The following is a 23,356-nucleotide window of genomic DNA, read 5'->3' as shown; positions in this document are numbered from 1 at the left end:
CACACTCCTATGAGAACCTGATGCTGCTGCTGATCTGACAGGAGGCGGAGCTCTGGCGGTAATGATTGCATGCCACCCGCCCACCTCCTGCTATGTGGCCTGGTTCCTAAGAGGCCACAGACAGGGGGCCTCTATTCTAGGGGATAGAGATGGACAGCAAACAAGTACATAATATGGCCTGTAGTGATAGCGCTTTAAAGAAAAATAGAGCCAGGCACAGTGGCCCATGCCTGTAATCCCAGCATTTTGGGACACTGAAGAGGAAGGATCATTTTAACCCAGGAGTTTGGGACCAGCCTGGGCAAAATAGGGAGACTCTGTCTCTACAAATAATAAAAAGATTAGCTGGGTGTGGTGGCATGCATTGTGGTCCCAGCTACTTGGGAGGCTGACATAGGAGGACTGCTTGAGCTCAGGAGATCAAGGCTTCAGCGAGCTGTGGTCATGCCACTGCACTCCTTGGCAACAGAGTGAGACCTTGTGTCAAAAAACTAAAGAAAGAAAGAAAGAAAAAGAAAAATAGAGCAGTGTAGCCAGTATTTCAGATGGGTGGTTAGGGAGGGTCTCTACAGGGTAAAGACAGTTGGGTATATACCTGTATGAAATGAGGAAGCAAGGCATTTAGGGGAAGAGAAGTCCAAGCAGAGGAAATGGCTAATGCAAAGGCCTTGAAGTAGGAACATGTTTAGAGTGTTCAAGGAACAGCAATAAGACCAATGGGCATGGTTGGAGCAGATTAAGCAAGAAAGAAAGTGTAATGAGATAAGGCTGGAGAGGTGAGTGGAGCCAAGTCATGTAGGGTCTTTAAGGAGCTTGGATTTTATGCCAAGTACAGTGGGGGCCATTGCAAGGTTTTGAGCAGAGGAGTGACATGATATGGTCTACATTTTAACAGAGTGTCTCTGGGCTGGATGTGATGACTCCCACCTGTAATACTAGCACTCTGGGAGGCCAAAGCTGATGGATTGCTTGAGTTCAGGGGTACAAGACCAGCCTGGGCAACATGGTGAAACCTCAATCTTTACAAAAATACAAAAAATTTGCTGGCCATGGTGGTATGTGCCTATAGTCCCAGTTACTCAGGAGGCTGATGTGGGAGGATTGGTTGAGCCTGGGAGGTGGAGGTTGTAGTGTGCTGAGATCATGTCACTGGACTCCAGCTTGGGTGACAGGGCAAGACCTGGTCTCAAAAAAAAAAAAAAAAAAAAAAGGTCTCTCTGGCTGCTATATAGGGAGTGTACTCTAAAGGGGTAAGAGTGGGAGCAGGGAGCCGAATAGCAGGCTGCTATAAGCGGATGTGTGGTTAGTGAAGATTAGGGTGACCAACTGGTAGTGGTGAAAAAGGTTCCAACAATCTCAATTTCCCTACCAAATACTATTTAAAAAGTCATCACCAGGTAACTATTGTGAATTTTTAAAAAATCTTGGAGGGGAAACTGATATAGAAAACAAAGTGTAGAAATAATAGGGCTTCTCTGAGTTGAGCACTGTTAACAACATCCCCTGGGAATCAGTGTTATTTAACATTTCATAAAAGATTAAGAAAAAGGAGTATTTTGAGATATTTCTAGGTACACAAATTATACTTTGCTTTCCACATAGTAAAATGTCAAATCAATAGGGAACAGCTTCTGGAACATCTCTAAAACCATGTGTGTAAGCTGGAAAGTGGCAGGTATCTTGTCACATGGATGAGTGAGTGTATGGCAGCTCACATAGGGGAAGACAATCCAGAGGATACCTTTAAGACAATGAACTCTGAACTGCTGGTTGCCACCAAGGTAAGGAATCTAGAAGTTGTTTTAGATTACTCCTTCAAGACATCAACTCTTCTAAAGCCCAAACAGCCAGCAAAAGTTCTGGCTGTCCAGAATAAAGACAAAACATCAACCTTAACAAAGCCTCAGTACATCCCTTTTTGGGCTTAGTGTGCAGTACTGGTCACTGCATCCTAAGAAAAAGAAGTGCCAGAGAATGGCAGGTAAAATGATTAAAAGAATAGAGGGACTTTTTCTATCTTTTTTTCCTGGGTTAAATGCCCATAAAGAAAATAAGATGAAAGTGTATAAAAGCATGAAAGATTCAGAAGAAGTAAAAATAGCCCTTGTCATCCAATCCTATAATTCTAAAATTAGGGGACAAAGGAAGCTTGAAAATGGGAGTAATGTAGAAACCGTCGTTGGAGGACATACCCGTCGGGGGTCGGGTCTTTAAGTATTCTCCAATATGTGGAAGTACATGTGGTAGCTGTAAATGGAGGGTGGAGGTGGGAGTGGGGGTCACGCAACCCACCTCAACAGTCCTTCGATGGGACAAAAACCACTCTGGACTGGTGCCCGCTTTCCCTCTCTCCCCAAATCACCACGGAATACAACCACTGAAACTCAAAAACAGCAAAAAACACCGACAAGACATTCAAAGGATTCAAAATGTTAATATTAAATCTCATTGTCTGGGAAAATTAGATTGAAAATAAATTAAAGGGTGCAAGATTTATAACAGATTAACAAGGGAAATTAAGGATGTTGGTGGGGCCGGGAGGAGATACATCCTTAACTTTGTGATTCACGCGATGGAGCTATACTGTGCCCTTCAAAGAAATCGTGTTTGGTAATCTGAGTTGGACAGCTATGATAAACCATTTCCTATACACCGTTAGCATAGTCAGAAAGTGAGAGTTATGGATTGACATAGGGATTAGATCATTTGAATTTTTCACCCACAGCACAAGTCCTTCAATCGTTTTCAATAAACAGAGGGAGAGGGAGACTCTGATGAACCGTTGCTCACGTGTTGAGCAGTTAGCAATCCCGGGCTATCGGGTCCCTGCTGACCTTCAGAAAAACGAATGGACATCTAAACGGAACGAGGAAGGGAGGGTAATAACCAGAGTGTCATTGACTTGAGAGATGTTAAAAATGGGCCACAACAAACACATGGGCCTTTACTTTTAGGTCAAAGATTCCTATATATAAATACATAGTATGCTCTCTCTTGCCAAAAAATATTAGACTCAGGAACTTCATTCCTCACGAAGAAGATAATTCCCTCTCTTCCTTCCCATAGGTCCCTTACTTTACCTGCTTCTTCCCTCTCGCGGGTTAGGAACTTTGAGCCCCGCCTCTCTGCTCGTCCAAGCTCCGCCTTCCCCGTCCACCTGTGTGCCCAGACCCTGACGTTACTGGTTGGCTTCAGCGGCCTGCAGGATTCCGGCTCCCAATTGGTCGGCCCGTCCACGGCTTGCGCAGCCCACCAATGGCAGCCGTGCTGGGTGGAGGGGTGCCCACATCCAAGATGGCGTCCCCGGGAGCTGGGAGCGGGTGACCGGCGGCGGGGAAGCGGCCTGGGTTGGCCCTCAGATTGCGGGGTCTGGGGGCATCTCGCCAGGCAACCCTTTGGCCCGCCTACAAGGCCTTCCCCCTGCCAGAGCAATGGCCGCTGAGAACAGCAAGCAGTTTTGGAAGAGGAGCGCTAAGCTGCCGGGGAGGTGAGCCCAGGACGCTGAGAGGGAGAGGGGATTGGACCAAACCTTTCCAGATCCTAATCCCTAAATCCCGCGGCCCTGGGGCGCCACCGAGGCCGGAAGACTGGTTTGGGGAAGCTGGGGCTGCCTGTTGGCGGCAGGGCAGCTGTCAGGCAGAGGAGCGAACAGCGAGCTTTGGGGACTGCTGGATGTGGGTGTAGACCGGGGTCTGGGGGCGGAGGTTTCTGGAGGGGTGACCTCAGCGGGAAGGTGGCCGAAGATTGGGCGTAAAGGGGAGTGGAGTTGGGTGAGTAGTCAGTGTCGGCCCTGGTGTCGGGGGTTCCTCCCCAGAGCTGCTTCCCACTCTAATTAGGACTCCCTCTCAGGGGTCTCCACCATGCACAGGTGGTTGGTCGCTCGACGATGGCTTGCTCCCCCAGCTCGGCACTTACCCAAAGGGTTCTGGTGGGAGTTTGGGGTCGCCTGCCGAAAGGGTTAGGCAGGAAAAGTGAGCAGTTCTCAACTCCGACCTTACTTTATCTTGAGTTGGCCTTTCCCACTAGGAATTATTACAAGGCGAGCACAGAATCAGGTTATTGGTTATTCCTTTGGCATTTTCTAAGGATTTGTCCAACCCCAAGTGACTTCTTCCTCCCCTGTATTGTAATGCACTTCTTGTGCAAATGCACTAAATTCTTTCATTCTTCAGTTGTTTAGCTGGAGAGCAGACCTCCTAAGACTACTCCCACCCTCTTTGTGGTGTATGTTGAGACTTTTGGCAAATTATCCATTCATCAGTCTACTGTTGGTTTACTGTTTCAGTTTATTTTGGGCAAAGTCCTGAGAAGTATAAGGAAGAGTGTATATTTCAGTCGTGAATCTTAAGATTTCTGCCAGCCACAGTCTACTTGGTGATGAAATTCATGTTTGGTTGTGTCCCACGTGCTACCTTTTCTAATGGATTCAGGTTTTTTCCTTCTGAGATGATCTTTTGAACTCGTGACTTTTTTTTTTTTTTTTTTTTTTTAAGCAAGAGGGAGATGAGGGTCAATAGTGGCTAAGTTAGAGCCTTACTTTTTTTTTTTTTTCACCCCAAATGAAATAGAAACAAGGTCTATGTTTGGGCTGGTCTCTAACTCCTGGCCTCAAGTGATCTGCTTGCCTTGGCCTCCCAAAGTGTTGGGATTGCCGGCGTTAGCCGCCATACCCCACCAAGAGGTTTGTTTTATTAAGGATCCTAGTAGACATGTGGAAAATAGGTGGAAATCAGCTTTTAGTAATGCTCATTAAATAATAAAAAGATAACTTCAGATTAAAGTGCTATGGACTTGCAGTGTTGATATTACTGTTAAAGATGTTCTGTGTTTTTAGGTAAGCACCACTTCCTGCCAACTGATTCTTTTTCCTTCCTGGTTTAGTGAGCTCTTTAGTTGTGCTAACTGCTATTCTCCGGGGTTTTCCATAGTGAGATCATTAAATTTTGACATCCTAAGATTCTAATCAGAATCAATAGGAAGACAGTTGTATCAGGAAGCAGTGCAAGAGATGTGGGACATGGCATGGGCTTCTGTGCCTTCTGACTGGTGGTTGCTATTAACAATCTTTTTTTCCTGTATTTCCTGTATTTGACTATAAGAACAGTCAACTTTTTTAAAGCACTACTTTTCTGAGATAGGAAGAGAAGTCTTTTCAGTTTCTTCAAGTTTCTAGATTCCCTTTTCATTTTGAAGAATATAGAGAAATAGAGAACTTTTGAGTTCAGAAAGCCTTGGGTTACTATTTGGGCTCTCCTGTGTGTATGACCAAGACAAATAATCTATCTAGGCCTCAGTTTCCTTATCTATGAAATGAGAAATAAAAATACCTTCCTCAGAGTTACTGTGGGGACTAAGTGAAATACCCTATTTGTAAAGAACCTAGGACAGTGTTTATTTAGCACATTATAGTTGCTCAAAAGACAGTAGTTATTAATATTACTGTCATTATTACAGCAAGTAAACATTTAAAAGAATGTTACTCAGATCCTTACCCCAGCTCATTGTCTTCCTTGTTTGTTTTAAGGTATTCAAATATTGTCACAATTCATAATAATTTTTAGTACCTTACTTGGAAAAGAGAAATATTTTTCAGCTGTGTGCTTTTAGCAGTAAAGCTCACAAGCCTCTGGTCGTGGGAGAAAACTAAAGTTCTTTTAGATAGAAAGGTACTTTGATTTAAAGAAAATATTAGAGCATTTTCTCAAGAATAGAACTTTTGCATCTGTACTCATTCGGTCTTAGGGAAGAAAAGCTTTCTCCTGGGTGGGGAAATGACACAAATGACTGTACTAGATGCATGGCAACTTGGAAATGAAACTACTTTACTCTTCATTGCAAATTGAAAGGTGAAAAATCAAAGCGATGACAAGATTCTTTCTGTCTGATCATGATCCAACAACCTTAGAGACAACAAATAGAAATTTTATTACATAAAATAACAAGTTACAAATGAATGAAACATTCTTTTTAAAAATAACAGCTTTATTGAGATATTAATATACCATAAAATTCATTCTTTTAAAGTGTACATTTCAGTGGTATTTAGTATATTCATTATAGTACAGATGGTTTTGTGCAACTATCGCCACTAATTTCAAAACATTTTCATCATCCCGAAAAGAAACTACATACCTGTTTACAGTCACTCCCCATCCACCCCACTCCAGACCCTGGTAACTACTAATCTACTTTCTGTTTCTGTGGATTTACCTCTTTTGGACATTTTATATATATGGAGTAATATGATATGAGGCCTTTTGTGAGTGGCTTCTTTTATTAAGCGCAGTGATTTCAGGCTTGTCCACGCTGTATCAGTACTTCATTTTATTTTATAGCTGAATAATGTTCTATGGTGTACATACACCACATTTTGTTCATTCATCAGTTGATGGACATTTGAATTGTTTTCATTTTTGGGCTATTGTGAATAATGCTTTTATGAACTTTTATGCACAGGTTTTTGTTTGGATATATATTTTCTATTCTTCTGCTGATAAATAGGAGTGGAATTGCTAGGTCATGTGATAACTTGGTGGAACTAAACATCTTTTTAAGTTCTCTGAGTTATTCACATGAGCCCTGTGTACCTAGCACGTCAAATGGTCATTGTGTTGATGCCTAGAAGATAAGAGGCAATCTGTACCATTGTTGTTAAGAATGCAGGCTTTGGCGGGTGTGGTGGTCTGTAATCCCAGAATTTTGGAAGGCTGAGGAGGGTAGATCACTTGAGGCCAGGAGTTCGAGACCAGCCTGGCCAACATGGTGAAACTCCCATCTCTACTGAAAATACAAGTTAGCTGGGCATGGTGGTGTGCGCCTGTAGTCCCAGCTACTTAGGAGACTGATGCCCAAGAATCTCTTGAACCTGGGAGGCGGAGGTTGCAGTGAACTGAGATTGTGTCACTACACTCCAGCCCTGGGCAACAGAGCGAGGGTCCGTCTCAAAAAAAAAAAAAAAAAAAAAGAAACAGGCTCTGAAATCTGACTGCCTAGGTTCAAATCCCAGCTCTACTTTCTAGCTATGTGATCTTATGGGATTTAATTAACTCCTCAGTGCATCAGTCTCCTCATCTCTAAAATAGGGACAGAGTATCTGTCCCATGGGGCTGTTATGAGGATTAAATGAGATAATACATAATAATTGGTTAGGAGGTACACAATAATATTAGCTATTACAAGAATGATAGTTACAATGATAGTAGCTATCATTTTTGTTTTCTCTCCTTGCTTTAGTTTTTGAAACTGAAATTGAAAAGCTTTGATCTGGCTGAGTGTGGTGGCTCACACCTGTAATCCCAGCACTTTGGCAGGCTGAGACGGGCAAATCATTTGAGGTCAGGAGTTCGAGACCAGCCTGGCCAACACGGTGAAACTCTGTGTCTACTAAAAACACAAAAAAAAATTAGCTGAGCGTGGTGGCGCAAACTTGTGGGGGGGAAAAGAGCTTTGATCAGTGTGTGTGTGTGTGTGTCTAGAGCCTGGGCACAGGAGAAAAAAAAAATCACTTTATTTATTTATTTTTTGAGACAGGGTCTCCATCTGTTGCCCTGGCTGGAGTGCAGTGGCATGGTCTTGGTTCACTGCAGCCTCTACCTCCCAGGTTTAGACAATTCTCCTGCCTCAGCCTCCTAAGTAGCTGGGATTACAGGCATATGCCACCATGCCCAGCTAAGTTTTGTATTTTTACTAGAGAAGGGGGTTTTGCCATGTTGGCCAGGCTGGTCTTAAACTCTTGACCTCAAGTGATCCGCCCCCTACTCAGCCTCCCAAAGTTCTGAGATGACAGGTGTGAGCCACCGTGCCCAGCTCTGGCTCATTTTTGTATTTTTCATAGAGACAGGTTTTGCCATGTTGCCCAGGCTGGTCATGAACTCCTGGGCTCAAGCAATCTGCCCACGTCATCCTCGCAAAGTGTTGGGATTACAGGCGTGAGCCTCTGCGTCTGGCCAAAATCCAAATTACCTGAGTCTTCCAGGCCCTTCATTGTTGCAAGGAGAGGCCAAGTTAAGGACTTGAACCCAATCCTAAAGTAATAATGAATCTGACAGGAGACTTAGTGTAAAAGTCATAGCCTGTCTGGGCAGGTACATTACAACCTGTTCTTGGCTTGGAGATGTTTTACTGGTAGAGTGAGTCACTGGAAGATACCAAATTATCATTGAAACAGCATAGATCACCTGTTCTGGAAGACTAATGTGGAGTGAGTATGTGAACCTAGATCAGTTGCCAACACATTTGGCATTTAAATTTGACAGGTCTTCTCCCCATATTTGTGCTAGCTCTTTTATCAGTGCTAAACAGACACCTGTTGATTTTTCCTACCAAGATGTTTGCACTGTTCCAACTGGTCAAAACAGCTATGTCAGTACATTCTATGGTGTTGGTTTTATTAAAGAGAGTGACGGAGGTTAATCAGAACTTTTGTTCCATTTTGTCTGTGTGGCAGCATATTCCATGCCATTCTTTTCTCTGCATATATGGTGTGTTTTCTTCAAGACGCAGTGTGTTAACCTCTGGTTTTTAGGTCTAGCTTAAGCAGAGGCCTAGGTTTTGTAGAGATCTAATCTTCACTTACTAAATATTGTTAAGTGCCTGCTGATATGTGTCATGCTCTGCCAGGTGGCAAGGGGGCTACAGGAAAAGATATGGCACCACTAAAAAATCTGCTTGGCATCATGGCTTCCCTGGAGAAGAGGCTGTGTATGATTGACTTTCTGGTTTTTCCACTGAACATATGTTACATCTGTAATCAGACAAACTTAAACGTGGAATTGGGTGAAAACACATTGTTGAATGCAAAGAGCAAGATGTAGAATTATATGTACAATGTGCTGTATTTTATGTGAAGTTTAAAACCATAAAAAATACATTTGTGCATTGTTTATGGATATATGAATATCTGTAGAGGTATAAAAACAGATGGGAGGAGTTCCCTCCAATTTCAGAGTAATTGTTATCTCTTGGGAAGTGAAGGAACAGAACTAGGGACTGCAACTGGGGCTTCAGTAGTCTAACACTTTGTTTTTTCTTTTATTTTTTTTTTCTGAGACAGAGTCTCACTCTTGCCAGGCTGGAGTGCAGTGGCCTGATCTCCACTCACTGCAACTTCCGAGGCCAGGTTCAAGCGATTCTCGTGCCTTGGCCTCCCAAGTAGCTGGGACTACAGGTGCACGCCACCATGCCCAGCTAATTTTTTTTGTATTTTTAGTAGAGATGGGGTTTCACCATTTTGGCCAGGATGGTCTGGATCTCCTGACCTTGTGATCCACCTGCCTCGGCCTCCCAAAGTGCTGGGATTACAGGCGTGAGCTACTATGACCGGCCTAACACTTTTTTTCTTCAATGAAATGTGACAAATGTTAACATTTATAAATCAGAGTGATGGGTTCATGGATGTTTATCATACCATTTTCTGTACTTTTCTTTGTGTTTGAAAATGTCAATTAAATGCTTTTTCACTTGTGTTAGAGTTAATGTTTTGTATTTTTTTAACTTGTGTTGGAGAGATCAGCCAGTTAGCCATGGAATAAAGTAAAATTTAAAGTAACATGATTTAGAGCCAAAATAAGTCATATTTACAGTGTGATATTATTTATATAAAGTTTAAAAAACATGCAAAATCATACATTATTTAGGGATACATACACAGAAAATGAAAATATAAAAATGAGTGTGAAAAATGCCAGATCCAGTAAAGCAACTTCCTAGGAAGGGAGGGAGGGGTATGCCAGGGTGTTTTTTTGTTGTTGTTGTTGTTGTTTGTTTGTTTGTTTGAGACGGGGTTTCACTGTTGTTGCCCAGGCTGGAGTGCAATGGCACTATCTTGGCTTACCGCAACCTCTGCCTCTCAGGTTCAAGCGATTCTCCTGCCTCAGCCTCCAGAGTAACTGGGATTACAGGCAGGCACCACCACGCCCAGCTAATTTTGTGTTTTTAGTAGAGACAGGGTTTCTCCATGTTGGTCAGGCTGGTCTCAAATTACCGACCTCAGGTGATTCCCCCACCTCGGCTTCCCAAAGTGCTAGGATTACAGGTGTGAGCCACCCCCAGCTGGGATTTTGACTGTATAATGTCTTATTGCTTAGGCTGAATGTTGAGTGCTTATCTGATTGTGTCTTTTTTTTTTTTCTTTTCTTTTCTTTTTTTTTTTTTGAGACAGTCTCACTGTATCACCCAGGTTGGAGTACAGTGGCATGATCTCGGCTCATTGCAACCTCTGCCTCCCAGACTCAGGTAATTCTTGTGCCTCAGTGTCCTGAGTCGCTGGGATTACAGGTGTGTGCCACCAAGCCCAGCTAATTTTTCTATTTTTAGTAGAGACGGGGTTTTGCTATTTTGGCCAGGCCAGTCTCAAACTGCTGAACTCAAGTGATCTGCCTGCCTCGGCCTCCCAAAGTATAGGGATTACAGGTGTGAGCCACCATGCCCAGCCCTGATTGTGTCTTATATTATGATCTAAATCTAGTTTATTTTAAAAAAGTAGTGTCAGCCCTGATTTATGTATGTTAGGGAACTAGAGAAGACATGAGTTAGTAGATGCTGGGGGTAGGGATATGGAAAGTTTCATGAGCGGTGTAGAATTTGAAGAGAATGTTGCAGGATGGATACAGTTTTGAAAAGGGATGTAGAAAATAGAAAAGCATTCCAAGTAGGGAAAAGAGCCTTATTTAATAATGGGTTTAATAAGTTTGGAAGGTGGAGTGGAGATCAGCCTTTCTTAGAGCTGAGTTTGGGTTTGGAAGGAGTAGGGATGGTACACGACAGTGATAGGTGAATTGTAAATGTCAGGAAATTGAGCATCTTAATCATTGGGCTCTTCTGGTCTATCTCCATTTAGTCTCTGTGATCGTCTTGGTTACTCTTTTCTAACTTCTTGCCTGTGTTTTTTAAGCTGCAATAAACTGATTTATTATACAAAGTGTTGCAGGTTTAGATACATAATGGTTTAGTTCAAGAATATGTTAACAAATTCAATTTGGGCTCTGATGCCTTTGCTGATGAAGTCCGTCATTTATCTTAGCTTTTCTGGCTATGCCAGCACCTTGGGCTGACAGCTTTAAAAAAATAGTCTACTGTGATTGTAAGATTCCTTTCCTAGATGGTAATTGATGGCCTCTGGCCCTTCAGCCTACACAAATTAGGTTTGCTTTTTTTCTGCATGGGTTACTCGCAGATGGTAATACTCCTTTAAGGAGAGGATCTAAGGACCCTCTCTTATTTTTCTACCCAGTCACCTTACCTGACCGGCTTGTTGAGATCTTCGTGCAGTTTATCCTCTGATTTTATATTTTACTGTGAGGAGGGCTTGTGGACTTGAATAATTCAGGTATACTCTTAGGTCATTTGCAGCCGCTAATGTGCATATCAGTAGCCCTTTGGGATTTTTTTTTGCAGTAGGTGGGGGTGTCTGTATCTAACACCCCCTTCCTCTCTCAGCAGAACTTTCCCTTTACTCTTTGATTCCTCTTTTTTTCTCTCTGCCTAGGAAACCCTTTAAACACATCAATTAGTATTGTTTACTGTATTTCTGTTTGTATTTCTGTAGTAATATATGTAATAGTTTGCTTACACATATTAATCTTCCAGAGTGGTTTAGGGAGTAAAGATTCTTATAGCTAAAGAGGTAGGGACTGTATTCATAAATTAAAGATTATATATAAGATTTCCTCTGAAATCTTAATAGAAATTAATGTGAAAGTGATTGAATTGGCTAATTTTTATTTAAAAGCATCCTTTAGGATCACCTCTGTTATGTGAAACAAGTATTTGGTAAGTTTGTTTCAATTTCTAAATGTTGGGTATGGATTAAATTATAAAAATGGGAGGCAGGAAGAAAATCATCGTTTCTTGGGCACTGAGTGTTTGCTGGGTAGTGTTCTAACATTTGCAAATCTGCGTCACTTCTTGCTTAACATTAAATGAGCATTACCACCCACCAGGAATTATGCTGAAGGGCTTTTGACATATCATCCCACTTGAACCTTCTAACCTTCTCAAGATTGCTTATTTCTTATAAAGGTGATACTTGTACATGATACTAAATCAGAAAGGGTTTGCAGTGAAAACTGAGTCTCTTTGGTGTCCCATCATCTTCCAGTCATCTGGTTCCTATTCCAAACTGCTGCTACCGGTGTCTTTTGTACTTTTTCAGATACTCTGTGAATACATAGACCTAATCATACATAAAATGCATATATCTATTTTAAAGATTTTTACAAAAATGGTGTCATACATATAGTTCTGCATCTTTTTTCAGTTAATGTCTGAGTTTATTTCATGTCGAATATAGAACTGCCTCATTCTTTTTTTTTTTTTGTAGGGGGGACGGAGTCTTGCTCTGTCACCCATGCTGGAGTGCAGTGGCATGATCTTGGCTCACCGCAACCTCCGCCACCCGGGCTCAAGTGATTCTCCCACCTCAGCCTCCTGAGTAGTTGGGATTACAGGTGCCTGCCACCATGCCCGGCTAATTTTTGTATTTTTTAGTAGAGATGGGGTTTCGCCATGTTGGCCAGGCTGGTCTTGAACTCCTGACCTTAGGTGATCTGCCCACCTTGGCCTCCCAAAGTGCTGGGATTACAGGCGCGAGCCACTGTACCTGACCAGAACTGCTCCATTCTTTTAAAAAGATGTACTGTAATTTATTTAACTACTTTCCTGTTGGTAATTATCCTTTCTCTTTTGATAGGTAAGTTAGCTCCTTTATATTTATTGGAATAACTGATATATTTAGTTATTTAATTTTAGTTCAATTTTTAATATTTTCTTCATCTTCTTTGTTTGTTTGTTTCTGAGACGGAGTCTCGCTCTGTCGCCCAGGCTGGAGTGCAGTGGAGCGATCTTGGCTCACTGCAAGCTCCGCCTCCCAGGTTCACGCCATTCTCCTGCCTCAGCCTCTGGAGTAACTGGGACTGCAGGCACCTCCACCACGCCCGGCTAATTTTTTTTATTTTTAGTAGAGACAGGGTTTCATCGTGTTAGCCAGGATGGTCTCGATCTGCTGACCTCGTGATCCACCTGCCTCGGCCACCCAAAGTGCTGGGATTACAGGTGTGAGCCACCGCGCCTTGCCTTTTTTTTTTTTTTTTTTTTTTTGAGATAAGGACTTACTCTGTTGTCCAGGCTATAGTACAGTGACATGATGATAGGTCACTGTAGTCTCAAACTCCCAGGCTCAAGTAATCCTCCCACCTCAGCTTCCCAAGTAGCTAGAACTACAAGCATGCACCACCACAGTTGGCTAATTTTTAAATTTTTTGTAGGTATAGGGTCTTGCTGTGTTGCTCAGGCTGGTCAAACTTCTAGCCTCAAGCGGTTCTCCCACCTCAGTATCCCAAAGTGCTGGGATTACAGATGTGAGCTACCATGCTTGACCTTTTAAAAATATTTTCTTCTTAAAAAAATCTTTCACTATGTGGACTGTGCTTGCTTTTGAGGGGAGGGCATATATATATATATTCTGATAATTTGGAAGATTTATCTTTTTATTCTAGTGATTATGTTTATAAGTGTAACTTTATATGATATTTCTTCAGACAGTACCTGTTGACTCTCTACCATGAGCAATGATGAAATTAGTAAGTATATTCCTCACCGCTCTCTTTCCACCTCCTTCTAGTTGATTATATTATTTTTCTTGGTTTTATTTTCTATCGTAAAACATACATATTCCTCTATTAACATTTGCAAATCTACATTAGGATTTAATGTTAAGCAGGTAGTGACATAGATTTGCACATTGAGCTATCTGCTTTAAATATCTTCTGAGCCCTGTCAGTAAAAGATGAAGAAGTCAATGGACTTCATTTGTCCATTTTTTCCTCCTTTTAACTTTTGTCAATTATATTACTTTTACATTCTCTTTGCCTCAAATGTAAGACCTAGTTGTAAGGTTGGATTCATTCAGGGCTCCCCACCAATCCTTTTGCCATGGTTTCTCTATCTCATGATTAAAGTTTGTTCTCTCACAGCTTCTTCAGGCAGGAGTTAAGGAACATATTTTCCCTGAGTTCTTATATGTTGAAAGTAGTTTTTTTTGTTTTTTGTTTTTTTTTTTACATTTATACTTAAACAATAGTTTGGCTTGATATATAGTTATTCTCAAGTCATTTATTCTCATTTTCTTTCTTCTCTTCCTTCCCTTTCCCTTTCCTTTCCAATAGGATCCAGGCTGGAGTGCAGTGGTGTGCTCACTGCAGTCTGGACACTCCTGGGGTCAAGCAATCCCCTGTCTCAGCCTCCCAAGTAGCTGAGACTACAGATGTGCACCACCATGCCCAGCTAATTTTTTATTTTCTTGTAGAAACAGGGTCTCACTTTGTTGCCCAGGCTGGTTTCGAACTCCTGGGCTCAAGCATTCTTTTTGCCCCAGCCTCCCAAAGTGCTGGGATTATAGGTGTGAGGCACCCCATCCAGCTCATTTTCTTTTAATTGTGATATGATACAGAAAAGTACATGAAGCACAAATATGTGTGGTATGACGGCTTAATGAATAATCACAAAGTGAACACCCCCGGAAACTTCTGTGTCTATTTGCTGCCTCCTTTCTTTCCCCTAGAGGGAACTATATCATTTACTCCTTTCTTTTTTTTTTTTGTATTTTCAGTAGAGACGGGGTTTCACTGTGTTAGCCAGGATGGTCTCGATCTCCTGACCTCGTGATCCACCCGCCTCAGTCTCCCAAGGTGCTGGGATTACAGGCGTGAGCCACCGCGCCCGGCCTCTTTCTTTCTTTATAATATTACTCTGCATGCATCCCTAAACAGTAGAAACTACTTTTGTCAGTTTTTGAAGTCTATGTAAATAGAATCATACAGTATTTATTCTCTTATACTTCATTTGGTCAACATAACATTTGTAAGATCCATCCACATTGTTACTTGAAGCCCTACTTCACATATATTATCATTGCCATATAATGTTATACTGTATAAATGTGTTGCAATTGATTTCTCTTGTCATTACTGATGGACATTTGGGTTATTTCTAGTTTGGGGCTAAGAGGAGCCATGGTGCTTTGAATAGTCTTATATATATCTCCTAATACATATAGGTATGTATTTATCTTAAGATACCTATTTGGGAGTGAAAATACTGGGTCGTAGGGTATGCATGTTTCATTCTTCCTAGATATGCCCAAACTGTTTTTTGAAGTGGTTATGTCACTTTATACCCCTCCTGCAGTGTGTGAGTTCCTTAGGTCACCCTTCACTGTCTTTTAGCCCAATGAGCCTTTCAAGTAGGCAGTATTCCCACTTTAGATGGGAAAACAGGTTCAAAGGAGTCAAAAAGCTTGCTGGAAGTTCATAGTGGTACTGAGTGCCAGAACTGGCATTTGAATTCTGCTGTCTCCAGCTCTAAAGCCCGTTACCTTTCCATCCTGCCTTCTTTACACATAGGTGTGTAAGGCACTGAAACTTCACCAGGGAAAATGAACATTATCAAATATATTTTTTAAAGGGAAGATTGCTCTCTTTGGGGGATGACTTGAGTACAGTTATTAGAGATAACCTATTTCTCAAAGTCCCATCCAATTTTGTGATGCAGATGGCTCTCAGCCAACATATTTAGTTTCCCAACTAAACTAACAGTTTATTTCTTCCTTTTTTTTTTTTCTGCTTTTAGTATCCAGCCTGTATATGGAGCACAGCATCCTCCTCTTGACCCTCGGCTCACCAAAAAGTAAGTCAAGACATTTTCCTTTTATCTATCTACTTCTGTCACCCCTATGCCCTCCCCTATTTTGTTGAAATGACAGTTTCCACTTTGACCTTTTTTAGCTTCTCTTCTGCCCTATTTTGTGCCAGGAGATGAGCAATGTTCTTACTTCCAAATGGTCCGTTGCTAAATGGGAAATTAACATCCATTAGAGATTTTGTGTTTTCCTATATTGGGAACTGGTATATGTAGGGTTTGGTATTGGATTCTTTGGTCAAAAGAGAATGGTCAAAATGTCTTTATTGATTAAATGTTGTCCCTGAAACCAGAAGATTGATGACTTCCAGATCTTTTAGCAGGAGATCTGGTTTCCGAGGCTCACTGCTTCTGAATATAGGTAGGTCTGCCACGTTTTCCTTACTTTTACTATGAGAACTAGGGCAACAGAATATAACTGTAGGCTGACATTCTTTAGTTCCTCTTTCCCTTGGACACACTCAAAGAGACCCAGGCATATGTACAGAAGAGTTAAAAGCTATTTAGGACTGGGCACGGTGGCTCATGTCTGTAATCCCAGCACTTTGGGAGGCCGAGGCAGGTGGATCACTTGAGGTCAGAAGTTCGAGACTAGCCTGGCCAACACGGTGAAACCCTGTCTCTGCTAAAAATACAAAAATTAGCTGGGTGTGGTGGCAGGCACCTGTAATCCCAGCTACTTGGGAGGCTGAGGCATGAGAATCACTTGAACCCAGGAGGCAGAGGTTGCAGTGAGCTGAGATCATGCCATTACACTCTAGCCTGGGCGACAAAGTGAGATGCCATCTCAAAAAAATAAAAATAAATAAATAAAAGCTATTTAGGAGGCTATATCTCTAGAACTCTAATAAATTATTTTCAAATGCAACAGGCTCTAGTTAAATCCAAGGTGTGTGGCTATGTATCCACACCCCCAGTTATCCCTTTATCCCATCTGTCTCTCACGGACCATCACTGATACACAGTAAACTTAAATGAGGGAGTAGGTCATCTTGTGAGATTTTCTAAGAACTTTGGCCTCTATTTGGGGGCATGCTTAATTTTAGAGACTAGTTTCTGGGAAAGTTGTTGTTTGTAATGAAAGCTGAATGGTTTGGGAGATACAGACGTAGGTTCTCACTTCCCTGGGGCCTGTGTCTTAATAGGGAAGTCAAGATAATGTACAATTATGGTTCCAACTATATGACATTCTGGAAAAGGCAAAATAGGGAGACAGTGAGAAGATCAGTTGCCAAGGGGTGGGGTTGAGGGGAGATATGAATAAGTGGAGCACTGAGGATTTTTAGGGCAGTGCAGCTACTCTGTATGATACTATAAAAACGGTGGATACTGCCGGGCACAGTGGCTCATCCCTGTAATCCCAGCACTTTGGGAGGCTGAAGTGGGCGGATCACCTGAGGTCAGGAGTTTGAAACCAGCCTGGCCAACATGGTGAAACCCCATCTCTAATAAAAATACAAAAATTAGCCGGGCCTTGTGGCGGGCGCCTGTAATTTCAGCTACCCTAGGAGGCTGAGGCGGGAGAATTGCTTGACCCCGGGAGCTGAGGGTTGCAGTGGGCTGAAATCAAACCACTGCACTCCACCCTGGGCGACAGAGCAAGACTCTGTCTCAAAAAACAAAGCAAAGCAAAACAAAAAACAGTGGATACATGTCATTATGCATTTGTTCAAACCCACAGAATGTACAACACCAAGAGTGAACCCTAATTCAAACTACTGACTTTGAGTGATTATAACGTATCAGTGTAGGTTCATCAACTGTAACAAATGTACCACTGTGGTGGCAGATGTTCATAATGGAGAGGCTGTGTCTATGTGGGAGAAGGGAGTATATAGGAAATCTCTGTACCTGCCTCAGGATTTTGCTGTGAACCTAAAACTGTTCTAATATATAAATAAAGTGGTTTTTAAAATAAGAAAAGAGAAAAAGGATAATATACAGTAAAGTATTTTGAATACCTAGAAGAATGCTATATCAAATATGCATTATCAGTATTTAAAAATTTTAGAAATAACCTAGCTGAGTATGTGGTGCACTTTCTATAATTTTACCAACTTGTTTCCTTTTTGCGATTTGGTGTATGTATAAGGCACAGTCTTCTGAACTATTGAGGAAGCATGACTGCTGTTCTTGTCTGCAAGGTGCACACTTTTTTTTTTTTTTAAATCAGAAACCACTATTGCGTAGATTTCTTGAGAGCAGGGGCTTTGTTTTGTTCATTACTGTACTCATAGCCTCTAGAACAGCATGTGGCACAGAATAGGCACTGAGTACATATTTACTGAATGAAGGAATGAAACTATCTCATTTACTTAAACAGCAGGCTTTTCTTTAATGTTCCTTGGTTTGCACCTTTTGTTATGTCGTCTTTTTTTTTCTTTTGAGATAGGGTCGCTCTATTGGCTGGAATGCAGTGGTGTCATCTTGGCTCACTGCAGTCTCTGCCTCCTGGGCTCAAGCAGTCCTCCCATCTCAGCCTCCCTAGTAGCTGGGACTACAGGTGTGCACCACCACAACTGGCTAATTTTTGTATTTTTTGTAGAGACACAGTTTCGCTATGTTGCCCAGGCTGGTCTTGAACCCCTGAACTGAAGTAACCGACCTGCCTTGGCCTCCCAAAGTGCTGGGATTACAGGCATGAGCCTCTGTGCCTGGCCTTTTTTTTTTTTTCCAGAGAGTCTTGCTCTCTTGCCCAGGCTAGAGTGCACTGGCACAATCAGGGCTCACTGCAGCCTTGACCTCTGGGGCTCAAGCCATCCTCCTGCCTCAGCTCCCACATGCCTCACCCCCAACCCCACCCACAGTAACTGGGACTCCAGGCATGGGCCACCATGCCTGGCTAATTTTTGTATTTTTAGTGGAGATGGGATTTCACCATGTTGCCCATGATGGTCTCAAACTCCTGGACTCAAGTGATCAGCCTGCTTTGGCCTCCCAATGTGCTGGGATTACAGGGGTGAGCCACTGTATCTGGCTGTTAGCTCTTAAGGGGAGCATGTTTTCTGTGATATCTGTGTGATCGTCACATTAAATAGAATGAATTCTGCTATTCTTTGGTTTTATCAAGAATCGACTTTCTGGTCTGTTGGCCAGTGAGACAGGCACTACTGGTTACCTACCTGATAGTCTTCCCTGTGCCTGCTTCTTTCATGCTCAAGAACCATAATTTTGTTCAGATATTGAGTAAGCAACAATGCACTTAGGGGAGGTATTAAATTGGTTTAAGCCTTTCATGATAATTCTTTAGTAATGCCAGTGACTGGCATAGAGTGGTCTCATCTCATTGGTTCTGGCCAAAGAAAGTCTCCTGGGGGAGGGTTCTTGGAAAGATTTTCTTTTTTGGTCAGAATGGGAGACAGTTCTGTGAAAAAACCCTCTTTTTGCTGCCACTCGCATTTCCTGCTTTTGAACATGATAGTGTGAGTGTGATTCTGAAAGCTATAGCAGCCAACTTGTAACCCCGAGGCAAAAACAACAACAACAACAAAAAAAACAACGAAAATAGCAAAGACAACAGCCTAGACCTACATTGTGGTCTTACGATTTAAGGATCATAGTTGAGTATTATGTTACATGTAGCCACAACCATTCTGGTCACAGTCAGGAGTTATTGATTGTTAATAGATCTGTTCTAGCACAACCTTTGACAAACATGTGGCTAACCTATAAATCCATTCATCCATTCATATATAAGGCATTGAGTATCCTGTCCATTTTATGTTTTGATCAAGATCACCATACCTTGTCTGCACCTGTCATCAACTGAGCTTTTCCTAATTTTGTATTTAGGACAGATCTTCAAGAATATTTCCATATCCCAAACTGCCAAGGCAAACTTTATATACTATTATTTTCTCACCTGTTAATGATATAAAATCGTGAATATTTTCACTGATCCTTCAGCAGAGTTTCAGTCATGCTTTCACTAGGAGTAATTACTTAGCTTTACAGTTTGGGAGGAATTTAATTGTCACTGGATTAATTGGTTCCCTTTTTCATGTATGTGGTGGTTTGATACTGATATTTTGCAACATGGGACCACGTCTACCTCTGCACCAGACCATTTTACAATTTCAGATTGTTGCCATAAAACATTTATCGCCTCTATTTTAGTACCTTTGTTAGGACATTTTTATGACTTTCTCTGCTACATGATTATCGTTCCACTTCAGCCCATCATTAATTACTGTGTGGTTAATACATATCACAGCAGAAGCCTTTACATTGGGTCTTCAATCATCTAAACTGCACAAGCACAGGAAGTCATTCCCTGTCCATGTATATTGACTTTAATTTGCCAAATGATTACTATTAGTGATATTATTGCCTGCAATAATTTTTATAGCTCAGATAAAACTAGTCTCATTGCTGAGCAGCTCCATTGGCCACTTGATGGTATAACAAGCTTCTAAGTTTATTGTTTTCTGAATTGATGCTCAAGTATGCTGGGTCCTAATTCCGAGTTATAAAACTAGTTCATATGAAGCCACACTAGTTACTAAGATACCTGAACTTATTTGATTGTTACTAAATTTCTCCACCTACTTCATACCACTTGCCAGTGTCAAACATTTTTCTAGAAAATTCTGTTAAGTAGAATATCTGTATCAGTAAGACAGTGTAGTATGATCAAATTACAGAATGCTTGATCTTTTATACCCCTAACCAGTGTAACCTGTGGCCACTCTTTTTCAACATACCCTTAGGTGTTTGTGTTACGAAGGTACTCATCACCAAGTACTTTACCAAGTCAAATGTGCCATTTATTAGGTTTTTGAAATTTTTAGTATTCTCTACACTTCTTGAATCCCTTTTTCTTTGCCACTTACCATCTCCATGACCTTGGGCAAATTACTGAAACTTTCTGAGCCTTAGTTTCTTCATTCATAAGGTAGAGATAGTAAGACTTACCTCACAGATTTGTGAGGATTGCATGAAGTATCTGCAAAGGTGCTTTCTAAACTGTGATTTGTCGTACAGTTGTAAGGAAGTATGGTGAAGGTGTTCATCAGAGGCCAGTTTGATTGTGACTTTGATAGAGTTGTGTTTCAATAATCTTGGTTAAGGTGGGGCATGGTGGCTCATGCCTGTAATCCCAACGCTTTGGGAGGCAGGCCAAGGTGGGCAGATCACCTGAGGTCAGGAGTTCGAGACCAGCCTGGCCAACGTGGTGAAACCCTGTCTCTACTAAAAATACAAAAATTAGCCGAGCATAGTGGCATGCGCCTGTAGTCCCAGCTACTGGGGATTCTGAGGCAAGAGAATTGCTTGAACCCGGGAGGCAGAGGTTGCAGTGAGCCAAGATTGCGCCACTGCACTCCAACCTGGGCAACAGAGTGAGAATCCATCTCAATCATAATAATTATAATAAATAATCTTGGTTAGACTTCAAGCCACACTGTGGCATTCTTTTACCTTGAGTTAAGTATAAACTACTTCGAACTGTGTTTAAATGGAATGTATAAACTGAAGGCATCCCTAGCTGGAGTTACCTGGATTAACTTTTTGCTGCAACTACTGGGGTCAACAGAAGGGGGCGGCATTTCTCTTATAAGGAGCCCATGCCTAGATGTGGCTTCTTTCCTGTCTACTCAGAATAGGCAATGTGTGTCAGACCTAAGTCTTTTCCTACAAGGTGAGATTTTTTTTTCCCTACAGGATGTGAGAGTCAGGCTTATTGGCTGTGTATAGTTGGGGAGAATTACAGCTGTGGTGGTGTGTGGCTCAGTTTACTTGGTGACTTCTCTTCCTAGGCTACAGATCCTTCTAGGCAGCACACGCTGGCTCAGGAGTCAGGTAGACCTGGATTTGAGCCCAGACCTCACTGCCTGCTCAATACCCACCTCATAGGATTATTAATGGGCATTAGATGAGAAAATGGGTATATATAAAATTTAACATAGGGTCTGGTAGCCAGTGAGTAGCCAATATTTATGTGTGAATTTATGTATCTCCTCTGGAGAGAGTATAACTAGTAAACATGGAAAAGCTTCAGAGCCTTAAATTTACCCATTATTGTTTATTGTTCCTGGTCTGTGGATTCTCTGCCTTCTGTCAGTGGTAAACCAAAGTACCTTTCACTTCTTGCTTTGCTGTTTCGTTCTTTTTTTTTCTTTTTTTTGGAGATGGAGTCTTGCTCTGTCGCCCAGACTGGAGTGCAGTGGCGCAATTATGGCTCACTGTAACCTCTGCCTCCTGGATTCAAGCAATCCTCCTGCCTCAGCCTCCCGAGTAGCTGGGATTACAGGTGTGCACCACTGCACCTGGCTGATTTTTGTATTTTTAGTGGAGACAAGGTTTCACCATGTTGGTCAGGTTGTTCTTGAACTCCTGACCTCAGGTAATCTGCCTGCCTCGGCCTCCCAAAGTTTTGGGATTACAGGCGTGAGCCACTGTGCCCGGCTTTCTCTTTCATTCTTGTGGGTGGTTCTCACCAACCTTGTTTTGTCCTCAGACTCTTTCCTTTTCTAGGTGAAACCAACCCCTTCCTCCATGAAAGCTTCTTTCCTCAGGGTAGAGCTGCCTTTTAAATTGGTTGGTTGAATTTTGGGTTTTGTGGGCTGGTGTCCTTAAAATCATTTCTGGCAGCCTCGAAATGGTCTGCCTTGAGTCTCATGTCTTTATGTCACGGGGAATGACAGGCTTTTCTCCCTTCTTTCTTCTTCATTGTGTTGGAAAGTGTCCTCCCAGTTTCTATTGGCAAGTCTTCTTGAGTAAATCCAATTCTTAATCTACTTCAAATATATTGAATCATCATCTGCTTCAAAAATGTAATGAAAACCGGCCGGGCGCGGTGGCTCATACTTGTGATCCCAGCACTTTGGGAAGCCAAGGCAGGCAGATCACCTGAGGTCAGGAATTTGAGACCAGCCTGACCAACATGGTGAAACACCATCTCTACTAAAACTACAAAAATTAGTTGGGCATGGTAGTGCATGCCTGTAGTCCCAGCTTCCTAGGAGGCTGAGGCAAGAGAATCGCTTGAACCCAGGAGGTGGAGGTTGCAGTGAGCCTAGATCATGCCAGTGCACTCCAGCCTGGGTGACAGAGCAGGGCTCCTTCTCAAAACAAACAAACAAACAAACAAATAAATATATATATGTAATGAAAACCTTCAAATGCATAAAAAGGGTATGAAGAAAAATACAACACACACCCTGGTACCCACCCCTCAGCTGGTTAACCGTCTTCATTTTTCTCAGAAGGTGGCACCTGTTAGAACCTGACAGCCAGCCTGGCCTGTCTCGCTGTAGTGTGTTCATCCAGTCCTATTGTGAGTGTATGTCACCCCATGTTAGGCCATCAGCTTCAAGTCAGTTCTTTGACCTGAGTTAAAATTCAATTTCTTGATTTGATGATTGTTTAAAGAATTCTGAAAACATCCAGTATTTATGCAGTCTTGATGTACACATGCCCCTAAGGAGGAAAACAGTAATATCCACATACTCCTGGGCAGTATATTAGATGACAGATCTTTCTTACACAGCTGCATGTTTGTTCTCGACAGTGAATCCGCTGAGGTGGTACTGCAGATGGTAGATCAGGTCCCCTTTTACAAAGGAGAAGCCATGGTGGATGAGTCCAGAACATGCAGCCTCAGTTTTCTTTTCTTTGATTTGGGTACTTGTCTCCTATAGTTCCTTTTTTTTTTTTTTTTTTT

At 42.0% G+C, this 23,356-nt stretch overlaps 2 protein-coding genes across 3 annotated transcripts in view; one reads left to right on the top strand and one right to left on the bottom strand.

Moving 5' to 3' along the window:
- Positions 1-3,681, bottom strand: part of TMEM217 (transmembrane protein 217) — a 44,746-nt gene extending 41,065 nt beyond the window's left edge. The window contains exon 1 of one of the 2 annotated variants that reach the window (XM_011944547.1): positions 3,081-3,681. The gene's annotated coding sequence lies outside the window, so the exon portion shown is untranslated. Of the gene's footprint in view, positions 1-3,075 lie in introns of both variants that reach the window. The other variant, XM_011944555.1, reaches the window with a different exon arrangement.
- The window catches only part of TBC1D22B (TBC1 domain family, member 22B), a 75,063-nt gene continuing 54,967 nt past the window's right edge, over positions 3,261-23,356 (top strand). The window contains exons 1-2 of the mRNA XM_011944567.1: positions 3,261-3,487; positions 15,625-15,681. Coding sequence (XP_011799957.1) covers positions 3,432-3,487; positions 15,625-15,681 — 113 coding nt within the window. The 5' untranslated portion in view covers positions 3,261-3,431. The remainder of the gene's footprint in view (positions 3,488-15,624; positions 15,682-23,356) is intronic.

This window comes from Colobus angolensis, unplaced genomic scaffold, assembly GCF_000951035.1.
Source record: "Colobus angolensis palliatus isolate OR3802 unplaced genomic scaffold, Cang.pa_1.0 Scaffold105, whole genome shotgun sequence".
Taxonomy (NCBI): domain Eukaryota; kingdom Metazoa; phylum Chordata; class Mammalia; order Primates; family Cercopithecidae; genus Colobus; species Colobus angolensis.
Note: the sequence above shows the minus strand (reverse complement) of the source record. Positions and strands in the feature narration are given on the sequence as shown.